At 47.5% G+C, this 12048-nt stretch overlaps 1 protein-coding gene across 1 annotated transcript; it reads left to right on the top strand.

The window, feature by feature from the left end:
- Window positions 1–3924: 3924 nt before the first annotated feature.
- Window positions 3925–6178, top strand: LOC118238365. The gene is made up of 2 exons (XM_035440391.1): window positions 3925–4140; window positions 4562–6178. Exon 2 carries the CDS (start codon window positions 5217–5219, stop codon window positions 6147–6149), a length of 933 nt encoding a protein of 310 aa, XP_035296282.1. The 5' UTR covers window positions 3925–4140; window positions 4562–5216; the 3' UTR covers window positions 6150–6178.
- Window positions 6179–12048: the final 5870 nt, after the last annotated feature.

The raw sequence follows: 12048 nt of genomic DNA, 5'->3' as shown, positions 1-12048 counted from the left end.
AAAATGTGAGAAACGTTGTATTATGTTAAGATTCTTGGCATGCTTCAATTCAATCACATTGACAAGATTAACGGCCACAGGACTCTCGATAGTGGAGTTTAGATTCAGAATTTCTAGAATGTTCCTTACACTATATAATTTCCAATACCTCACCTTTTTACCTTCCTGATTTTCTCTCTTTGAAATGCTTTTTAGCTGGTTGTTTGACCTACGTCTATTTTTTTAAAGTCTGTTTGTTTGGGTTCCAGTTGTCTGGAGCTCTTTGTGACTTGGCTGGGTCAGCTAGTCTTGGCTGCTCAGGTGTATCTGCTCCATGCATTTCTCATTTTGTTCTGTGCCAGGACATTTTTCTCTTCTATCTACAAATGAGCTTCATGGGATGCAGCCCAGCATTACCAGCGTGGAGTAATATCCTCCACTTTTTGGAGAAAAGCAGTAGATGCCCTTTGCAAGAAAATAATCAAAATAAATAAAGCTAGTTATTACATGTTTAGTCTTGTTTTTCTAGATGACTTCAAAATGGTTGCCTTCCGCAACTGCATTATTTCTAAGAACTCTTCCATGTTCTTTTTATTTTTTACTAAAAGTATATATTCCTTTTAAACAAACAAGCATTTCCTCATCTCTCCTGAACAAAAGTTTTCTCTTTTAAAATATTTGTCCTAGTCACTAAATTTCTCTGTTTTTGGAGATTTTTTCATATTAAATTTGTTTTTAAGATTTTAAAACTATATATATATATATATTATATATATATATATATATACACACACACACACACACACAAAACACACAATGCACACACATACACACACGAACAAAGATATATGCACAATAACACACACAGACATATACAATAACACACATGCACAGATACACACATATACATACACAAACACAGGTACACATACATACATGCAAATACATATACACACATGCATTTTTTTAAAAAAAATCTTTAATGTGTTTGGAGAGTATAGCTTACAAAGAGTAACTGTACCTGCAGTTCCCAAGTGTCTGCAGGTTACACTAAATCATCTTATTCTTAGGCACCCTTGGTTTTTAAAACTTATGTGATATTGTGTCCTATTCACCTTCAAAATATCTGTGGTGATTTCTTACTTCCTGTTGTTCATGCATTCTATTTGACCTTATAAATTTTCCACTTTTTAAGTCACTTTCATGTTTTGCTAGATTTAGGAGCAAATGGATATGCGTGTGTGTGTGTGTGTGTGTGTGTGTGTGTGTGTGTGTGTGTGTGTGTGTGTGTGTGTTCATTCACCTTACTATGCTTAGTTAGAAGTCAGAATGAGATTTCTAAAATTCAGTTTGAATCATGTTTATGTCTTCTCAAAAATCTCACTAACTGCAAAAAGAAATTTCCTTAATGAGAGACGAAGACAACACTTATCTGTGGGTATAAGGACACAGGGGGAGCTGGAGAGATGGGATGGGGAAAAGCCCATGAGGCCTTACACCCTACACAAAGAACTATAAGCAACCAAAGAAAGCTGGGAGCAACAGAGATAGCCCTCCTCAGGAAAGAACACACCATTTGGTTGTCCAGTTTGTAAAACATGCATACAGACAGCATTATACAAGCTAAACAGGTTATATTTAAGACTATATATGTATATCCACATACATATATGAATGCAATAACAATGAAAAAAGAGGCCGTAATTTTGAAGGAGAGTGGGAAGCGGTGTATAGGAGAGTTTTGAATGAAGAAAGAGAAGAGGGGAATGTTGCAATCATAATCTCGAAAACAAAATATAACAAACCCCTCATTGACAGTTCATCTCATGTAACTGACACTTGATACCATTGAGCAGTAATTTCCAATTCTTCTCTCCCCACCTTCTGGCCATGTTCTATTCTCTGTGTAAGTTTATATTAAAAACTTCATGTAAGTGGTAACAGTAGAGCTCACTCCTCTCTGACTGGCTTACTGGAGGATTTATTTATTTAATTTTGAAGAGTAAATAATACTCCATTGTATGCATTTCTTTATTTAGCCATTTTTTCTTAGAAATTTGAATTATCATCATGCCATAGTTAATGTGAACAATGAACAAAATGGTACTCATCTTGTGTTAAGATCCTTAACTTGATATTTGTGCATACACACCAAGAAATACTATTGTTAGTGTTGTAATTTAAGAAAAGACACCATGCAACAGGGTTCAAACAGAGGTGTTTTTATTAGGGAAAGGGATCATAAAAATGGGAAAGGGAAGGGAAGAGGGGGATACTGGCCTCCAGAGACAGGAGCAGCAGGAAAAGAGGAGAAAGGAAGGAGGGGATGAGGGAGGTTAACAGAGAGAGGGAGAGAAAGAGAGAGAGAAGAATGGGAGGTGAGCAGGGCCCTTTTAAAAGGGAACATAGTGAATAGGCACAGGTGGTGCTCTTAGTGGCTGCAGCTGACGATGTATCCTGTCAGAACCCTAAGGACAGGCCAGTATAGATTCCTGACTACTAACAGATAATATAGTAGTTCTTTTTTTAAGTTTTAGAATAAACAAAGTTTTATACAATATGCAACATTCCACTTTCATACCATCAATATTGTTTTTATGGGTATAAATATTGATATTTAGAAGGCAGTTTGATCACTGCATCTATTTAACTAATCAGTAGCAAATTCCCTAGTAGGGTCTGTGACTTTCCTAGCCATATGTCTTTGACTGGTTTTACAGTATATGCACGAGTTTCCATCTGTAGAGCAGACCTCCAATCGCAGCATAGTTGGTTACTCCCATAACAGCCATGCCACTACTGCACAAGCAGTCCCATCTTGCCTGGAAAATTGTGATTGAACTTCACAGCACTCACAGATGTGAAGGGCCATCGGTGCCTTCTGTCATTATGAAAGCTAGACAGTAGAGAAGATGTTTCCATCTTAGCTTTATCTTGTTTTCTCTTTATCTTTCAATCAAGGTTCTCTTTAAGTTTACTAATACCTCTCTTTCCCTGCATTTGCCTGGTGATTAGTCCAATTGCAGATTTTTTCCCACATGCTTGGTAGTTTTTGTGTGTTCTCTTTGACAAAATAACTACTTAAGCCATTCCCTATGTTTAACTGGGTTATTTATTTTTGTGTATCAAATTGTTAGAGATTCTTGGATATTTGGGGCACTAACCCTTTACCAAAGAATTTGCAAATAGTTCCCCCATTAACTAGCCTACATTTCTATGCTTTTAATTGTTTTCTGTGTTGTAAGAAAACTTTAGCTTAATATAATGTCCCTTCTTCATTTTATCATTTGATATTTTGTTGTCAAACTCACTCATATATGGATTTTAGACATAGAGCAAAGGATTACCAGCCTACAATCCACACCACCAGAGAAGCTAGGAAACAAGGAGGACCCTAAACGAGACATATATGGTTCCGAGGAAACGAGGAAAGAGACAAGATCTCCTGAGCAAATTGGGAACATGGTGGGATGGGAAAGGAAGCTAGGAGAAAGAGAAGGGGAGAAGAGAAGGGGAGAGGAGGACATAAGGGAACAGGAAAATTGAGTCATTGGAAGAATAGAGGAGCGCAAGATAAGAGATTGAAGGACTTTAGAATTAACAAAGAAATAACTAAGAAGAAAAACAATCCTCTCACCCTAAGAACAGGGAGACCTGACTTAAAACCTAACCAAGGTCACAATGACCCAAGCCCCTGGAATTTCTTAGCTGGCAGATATAACTCCCTTACAAGGCCACAAGACAACCTAACTGAATACCAAGAATTCCTAGAGGGCCACCCTGCCCTAGGGTCATGAAGATAGAAACAGACTATCCCACTGAGCCAGGAGACCATCCGGCCCCAAAGATAAGAGATCTCCAAAGGATCTGTGACTCTGGTCACGTACCCAAACCCCTAAAATCCTATGGTTTTTTCTCTTATAAAAGGAGCCTGCTTTAGAGGAACAGGGCTTCTTCTTTGTCTGTCGGACTGGGAAGCCCGTTTGCGCAAACGTCCCATAATAAACTTACCTCTTGTTTTTTGCATCAGCTGGACTGGACATTGAGTGTTTTTGGGGGGATCGTCCAATTTGTAGAGACTCCTCGGTCCGAGGGTCTTTCATTTGGAGGTCCCACCGAGATCAGGACACCCCCCAGACTCAATTTCACAGCCAGTTGGAGGTAAGACAGTCTATGTATTTGTGTGTATGTGTCTCTGTGTCTCTGTGTCTTTGTGTCTTGTAAGGAGTTTTGGTTCGGCCCAGACGAGAGTCTGAGGGCCATTTGGAGGAGGGAGAAGAGACGAAGTCTCATTTCTCTGGGGAAGCGGCCGCCCCGGACTTTGCTTCCCTCCCGCTTTGTAAGCTTTTGGTTCGGCCCAGACGAGAGTCTGAGGGCCATTTGGAGGAGGGAGAAGAGACGAAGTCTCATTTCTCTGGGGAAGCGGCCGCCCCGGACTTGGCCTCCCTCCCGCTTTGTAACTTGTTTGGCGCCAACTGTCTACCGCGGTCCGTCCTGTCTGTTGTATTTCGTTCCACTGTGCTTGTTATTCGTGTCAATCTCTGCTTCTCCCCATGGGTCAGCAACTAACTACCCCCTTAAGTTTGACTTTAGGTCACTGGCAGGATGTTTTGAGCCGAGCACGCAAGGAATCAGTAGAGATCCGGAAGAAAAAGTGGCGGACTCTCTGTTTCTCGGAATGGCCTGCTCTCAATACAGGCTGGCCGAGAGACGGTACCTTTGACCTCACTACTATCTTACAGGTCAAAACTCGTGTTTTCCAGCCAGGACCTTGGGGCTACCCCGACCAGGTACCCTATATTGTCACCTGGGAGAGCCTGAGCCGTGATCCTCCTCCCTGGGTCAGGCCCTTCCTCCCACCCCGTCTTTCGGGCCCCTGCCCGACACCTCTGCCTTTGCCTGCTCCACTTATCCCTACTCCTTCTGCACCCCCTTCGACTTCTTCCCTGCTCCCCTTGACAGAGCCCCGATCTCCCAACCCTAGGCCCAAAGCCCCTGCCGTCTTGCCCAATACACAGGAGGATCTCCTCCTCCTGGACTCCCCTCCTCCTTACCCTAATGCTGAGCAGGCAGCATCCCAGCTCCCAGCAGCTGACCAGAGCCCCCCACCACCGAGCTCTACTACCGGAGACCCTGGGGACCCGTCGCCACCGTCCACCCGACTTCGATCTCGAAGAGACAAAACACTGGAGGGGCCTGACAGCTCTGGAATCTCCCAGGCTTTTCCCCTCCGGTCGATGGGGGAGGGGCGTTACCAATACTGGCCTTTCTCCTCTGCGGACCTTTATAATTGGAAGGCACATAACCCCCCCTTTTCACAGGACCCCCAGGCCTTGACAGGTCTTATTGAATCTATCCTCATCACCCACCAGCCCACCTGGGATGATTGTCAACAGTTATTACGAATTCTCCTCACAACCGAGGAGAGACAACGGGTACTCCTAGAAGCCCGGAAGAACGTCCCGGGGCCAGATGGCAGACCCACCCAGCTCCCAAATGAAATAGATGAAGTCTTTCCCTTGATCAGACCGACAGACTGGGACATCAACACAGCAGCCGGTAGGGAGCGTCACCGTCTTTATCGCCAGACTCTGTTGGCGGGTCTCAAAGGGGCAGGAAGGCGCCCCACAAATTTGGCCAAGGTACGTGCGGTAGTTCAGGGCTTGGAAGAGACCCCCGCAGGGTTTCTAGAGCGTTTGATGGAAGCCTACAGAATGTATACACCCTTTGACCCCCAGGCTCAGGATAGGGAAGCAGATATAATCATGTCATTCATTGGACAATCGGCGCCTGACATACGCACAAAGCTACAGCGCCTTGAGGGGCTACAGGGGTACACCCTTCGAGACTTAGTAAAGGAAGCAGAAAAGATTTTCAATAAGAGAGAGACTCCCGAAGAAAAGGAAGAAAGATTACGAAAGTTACAGGAGGACAGGGAGAATGTAAGAGACAAAAAGCAAAACCAAGAGCTAGCTAAAATTTTGGCCACTGTAGTTCAAGGATCAGAACATAGACCAGGTCAGACAGGGAACCTGGGAGACAAAAGGAGAACAAGAGTGGAGAGAAACCAGTGTGCTTATTGCAAGGAAAAAGGACATTGGGTCAAACATTGCCCGAAGAATCCAAGGCGGAAGCCCACCCCCATTCTCCCTCTGGAAAAGGGAGATTAGGACAGTCAGGGCCAGGTGCCTCCCCCTGAGCCCCGGGTAACTCTTAACGTCGGGGGGCAACCAGTAACTTTCTTGGTAGACACGGGAGCTCAGCACTCAGTCCTGACTCAGACCCAGGGACCCCTGAGCACCCGGACAGCCTGGGTCCAGGGTGCCACCGGAGGAAAGCTACATCGATGGACAACTGAACGTAAGGTCCACCTGAGCACTGGACACGTGACTCACTCCTTCTTGCTGGTGCCCGAATGTCCTTACCCCTTATTAGGGAGAGACCTCCTCTCTAAAGTGGGAGCCCACATTCACTTCCATCAGAAGGGTGCCACCATCACAGGAGAGGGGGGACAACCCCTCCAGGTACTGACCTTAAGGCTCGAGGATGAATATAGACTTCTAGAGGATCCCTTACCCCCCTCGCCAACCATGGAGTCTAGCTGGTTAGAAAAATATCCCCAAGCCTGGGCAGAAACAGCAGGCATGGGGTTGGCAAAAAAACAGCCTCCTTTAATTATCAACCTCAAGCCCTCAGCCACTCCAGCGGCCATTAAACAATATCCTTTGAGCCAAGAGGCCCGGGAAGGAATCAGGCCACACATTAATAGACTATTACAACAAGGCATCCTTAGGCCCTGTCACAGCCCTTGGAATACCCCCCTTCTCCCCATAAAGAAACCAGGTACGGGAGAGTACAGGCCCGTTCAAGACCTTCGGGAGGTCAACCGGAGAACTGAGGACATCCATCCGACAGTGCCCAATCCTTATAACTTGCTGAGCATGTTGCCTCCGAGCCACATCTGGTACACGGTGCTAGATCTTAAGGATGCATTCTTTTGCCTCAGACTGAGTCCCCAGAGCCAGCCCATGTTCGCGTTTGAATGGAAGGACCCGGAGACTGGGTTTTCTGGCCAGCTCACTTGGACACGGCTCCCCCAGGGGTTCAAAAACTCACCAACTCTCTTCGATGAGGCCTTACACCAAGACCTAGCAGACTTCCGGATCCATAACCCTAACCTGATCCTGCTTCAATACGTAGATGACCTCCTCCTGGCAGCGGAATCTGAAAAAGACTGCCTCCAAGGTACCGGGGCCTTACTGCAAAAGCTGGGGGAATTGGGGTACAGAGCTTCAGCAAAGAAAGCTCAACTTTGCAGGGAACAGGTCACCTACTTAGGATACCGGCTCCAGGGTGGCCAGAGATGGCTAACAGAGAGCCGTAAGCAAGCTGTAGCCCTGATTCCAGCACCCAAGAGCTCCCGGGAAGTTCGGGAATTCCTGGGCAGCGCAGGGTTCTGCCGTCTCTGGATCCCAGGTTTCGCGGAGCTGGCAGCCCCACTGTATCCTCTGACTAAGGCTAACACCCCTTTTTCATGGACAGAGGAGCATCAGAAGGCCTTTGATGGCATCAAAAAGGCCTTACTGTCTGCCCCTGCACTAAGCCTCCCCAACATAAACAAGCCTTTCACCCTTTATGTGGACGAAAAGGCTGGGATGGCAAAAGGGGTCTTAACACAACAGCTCGGACCCTGGAAAAGACCTGTAGCATACTTCTCTAAGAAATTGGACAATGTGGCCATGGGCTGGCCCCCCTGCCTCCGGATGGTGGCTGCTGTGGCGGTTCTGACCAAGGACGCGGACAGATTGACTCTGGGTCAGCAACTCACAGTGATAGCCCCACATGCGATTGAGGCAGTGGTCCGACAACCCCCCGATCGATGGCTTTCGAATGCACGAATGACACATTACCAGGCTCTGCTCCTCAACCCAGACAGACTGCGATTCGGGGCAGCAACATCCTTAAACCCAGCCACCCTCCTTCCGGATGCGGATGCCGAAACTGCTCTGCCCCATGACTGCCGCCTAATCCTGGCCGAGACCTGCGGAGCCCGAGAAGACCTGATGGATCAACCACTACAAGGAGCCGAGCATACCTGGTTCACAGACGGGAGCAGTTTTCTGCAAGACGGTATACGAAAGGCAGGGGCGGCGGTGGTGGACGGGCAGACTACAATATGGGCCAGTGCCTTGCTGCCAGGAACCTCAGCCCAGAGAGCAGAGCTGATTGCCCTGACCCAAGCACTCAAAATGGCTGAAGGTCGTAGAGTCAATATCTATACAGACAGCCGCTATGCCTTCGCTACAGCCCATGTACATGGAGAAATTTATCGGAGACGGGGACTTTTAACTTCAGCAGGAAAAGACATTAAAAATAAGACTGAGATCCTAGAGCTCTTGCAGGCTCTTTTTCTGCCACGAAGATTGAGCATTATACACTGCCCCGGACACCAGAAGGGAAATGACCCAGTGGCTAGAGGGAACCGAATGGCCGATGAAGAGGCCAGAAAAGCAGCCTTGGGGCCACAAGTCCTCTCCCTAAAGACCTCTGATCCAACCTCATGCCAAGGATTCGAATACACGGACAGCGACTTAGAAACAGTTCAAAATCTGGGGGCCAACTATGATCAGGAGGCAAACGTCTGGCGCTACCAAGGAAAAATTCTGTTGCCACAGGGGGCTGCTAAGGAACTTTTGTCACAACTACATCGATGGACCCACCTCGGGCACAAAAAGCTAAAAGCCCTTCTACAACGAGAAGAACAAACCTACTATATCCACAACCTCAATGCTCTCATCCAACAGATCACTAGCACCTGTACCCCCTGTGCAAAGGTGAATACAGGACGGTTCAAGTTGCCTGAGGGAACCAGGGTAAGAGGAGAACGTCCAGGGACCAACTGGGAAGTGGATTTCACCGAAATCAGACCCGGTAGCTTTGGGAACAGGTACCTCCTGGTTTTCATAGACACCTTTTCAGGATGGACTGAGGCTTTTCCTACTAAGCATGAGACCGCCCAGGTGGTGGTCAAGAAGATTCTTGAAGAGATCTTTCCGAGGTTCGGACTGCCTAAGGTAATAGGGTCCGACAACGGACCTGCCTTTGTCTCCCAGGTAAGTCAGTTGGTGGCCAAAACATTGGGGATCAATTGGAAATTACATTGTGCATATCGCCCCCAAAGTTCAGGTCAGGTAGAACGGGCAAACCGAACAATTAAAGAGACCCTGACCAAATTAGCCTTAGAGACTGGCGCTAAGGACTGGGTACAGCTCCTGCCCATGGCCCTATTTAGGGTTCGGAATACCCCCTCGGTACATGGGCTCACACCTTTTGAGATTTTGTTCGGAGGACCCCCACCTATTATGGATGTGTTCCCTGCTGATCCTAACCACTCCGTTAACCCCCCATCCCTTCAGGCCCGACTACGAGCACTCCAGATTATTCAAAACCAGATCTGGAAACCATTGGCTGCAGTGTACCAGGCCGGAAACCCTGCTGTACCTCACCCCTTCCAGATTGGGGACTCCGTATACATCAGACGCCACCAGTCTAAGACTCTTGAGCCTCGCTGGAAAGGCCCCTACACCGTGCTTCTGACCACCCCCACGGCACTAAAGGTGGACGGGATCGCAGCATGGGTCCACGCCTCACATGCCAAGAAGGCCAACACCAGCGAGAATTGGGTGACGAACGAGACCCCAAAATGGAAACTACAGCGCACTCAAAACCCACTCAAGATAAGACTTTTACGCGATGTTTAATCATTTCACTATGCTCGATGCTTTTCCATTTCTCAGCCCTAGTTAAAGGAGCCCCACATGCCCCCCAGCAGCTAACTTGGCAGGTGATATCCCAGACAGAGGAGGTCGTCTGGTCAGTCACTAGCCTTCAGCCACCCGGTACCTGGTGGCCTACACTCACCCCTGATTTTTGCCATTTAGCCGCAGGTCTAGAAACCTGGGATATCCTGACTATAGGAGCAGATGAGATGACAACCTACAGGGGTAGAGGAAACCGCCGATTTGGCTGTAGTAATAAGATAACCCAGTGTGAGCTAGCCAGACTTGATTTCTATGTATGTCCCCGGGAGGGGCAGCCCCGGGGCTCTGGGTGCGGGGGTTATACTGAGTATTTCTGTGCTAAGTGGGGTTGCGAAACTACCGGGGATGCTTATTGGAAACCCAGCTCCTCCTGGGATCTGATAACTGTCAAGCGGAACTACTCGCAACCCCTCCAATGTAGTCCCCATAGTTTTGGGGACTGGGAGCAAACTTGCAAAGGAACTCTTTGCCTCCCTTTAAGAATTAACTTCACTAACCGAGGGAAGGCAACCTATACGGCCTGGCTAACCGGGAAAACTTGGGGTTTAAGATGGCACATGACAGGAACAGATAGAGGAGTCATATTCAAGGTCCGGTTGCTGATACAGAGCCCTACTCCACGGACGATAGGGCCTAATCCAGTCCTTAGAAACCTAGGAACCCCAAAGCTCCCCCAACCTAGAGCTCTGGCTCGGGCCATTACCCCGGTTCCAACCGCCACCAGCCATTCCCTCGCCACTGCCTCCCAAGTAGAAAATATTCCATCTACTAGACAGCGAATTTTTAATCTGGTCAGGGGAGCCTTCTCTGCCCTTAACCAAACCAGGCCAGAGATGACTAACCCTTGCTGGCTATGCCTTGCTTCTACACCCCCCTACTATGAAGGCATAGCCACCCTAGGGACGTTTAATAGCACCACTGATTCATCTCAGTGTGATTGGGGAGCACACCATAGACTAACTCTTACTCAAGTCTCAGGAATGGGTACCTGCCTAGGGCCTGTTCCCCAGTCTCACCAAGACCTTTGTAACCATACCCTCCCACAGCCTGTGAAACCCACCTACCTGATACCTAGTCCAGGCCTATGGTGGGCCTGCAATACTGGGCTCACCCCTTGCATACATACAGGAGCCCTCAACCAAACCAAAGACTTCTGTGTGCTGGTCCAACTGATGCCCCGTGTATTGTACCATCCAGCGGGCTATCTGGAGGACATGTATGGTTCTCATCGGACCCGATATCGAAGGGAGCCAGTATCCATAACCCTAGCTGTTCTGTTAGGGATTGGGGTCACCGCAGGGATTGGTACAGGGACCACGGCCCTGGTCCAAGGACCGCAACAGTACAGCGAGCTCAAAAATGCCATGACGGCAGATTTAAAGGAATTAGAAAAGTCAATAACCAGGCTGGAGGAATCACTGGCCTCCCTGGCAGAGGTAGCCCTCCAAAACCGGAGAGGACTAGACCTATTGTTTCTAAAAGAAGGAGGACTCTGCGTTGCCCTCAGAGAGGAATGCTGCTTCTATGTAAACCACTCAGGAGTAATTAGGGACTCCATGACAAAACTCAGAGAGAGATTAGCTAAAAGACAGAGGGAGGCCGAAGCTCAACAAGGATGGTTCGAAGGATGGTTCAATAAGACCCCATGGTTGACTACCCTAATTTCCACCCTGGTAGGACCCCTGTTCATTCTCCTCTTACTCCTGACACTTGGCCCTTGTCTCCTCACTAGGCTCCTACAGTTTATACGTGAAAGGTTATCCATCACTCAAGCCCTCGTCCTAACTCAACAGTACCACGCTGTGCCAAGCGCTGAGGTCCCTGATGTTTCTTCTAACCTAAATCTGTGAGTTTTTTTTAGGACTCAAGAACGCATTTAAGTATCAGCCACTGACTACAGCCTGCTCCTAAGGACCATGAGGCCCAGACTATAAACCAGTCGTGCTGCTGCGGACACTCCCGACTCTTCAACCAGCTGCCTCTCCACTGCCTAAATCCCCTTTTCTTTTGACTAACATTTCATTTTTTAGACCCCTAACGACGCCCCAAAGTCAGCAGGAAGTAGTATGAGACAGACGCCGCCCATTTACCTGGTCAAAATGCTATATAAAATTGTCCACTAATAACCCAAGAATGGGTTACCTAAAAAAAAAAAAAAGGGGGAAATGAAGGACTTTAGAATTAACAAAGAAATAACTAAGAAGAAAAACAATCCTCTCACCCTAAGAACAGGGAGACCTGACTTAAA

The sequence above is a fragment of the Cricetulus griseus genome, chromosome 2 (genome assembly GCF_003668045.3).
Source record: "Cricetulus griseus strain 17A/GY chromosome 2, alternate assembly CriGri-PICRH-1.0, whole genome shotgun sequence".
Taxonomy (NCBI): domain Eukaryota; kingdom Metazoa; phylum Chordata; class Mammalia; order Rodentia; family Cricetidae; genus Cricetulus; species Cricetulus griseus.
This window is presented reverse-complemented; position numbering and strand designations above follow the sequence as displayed.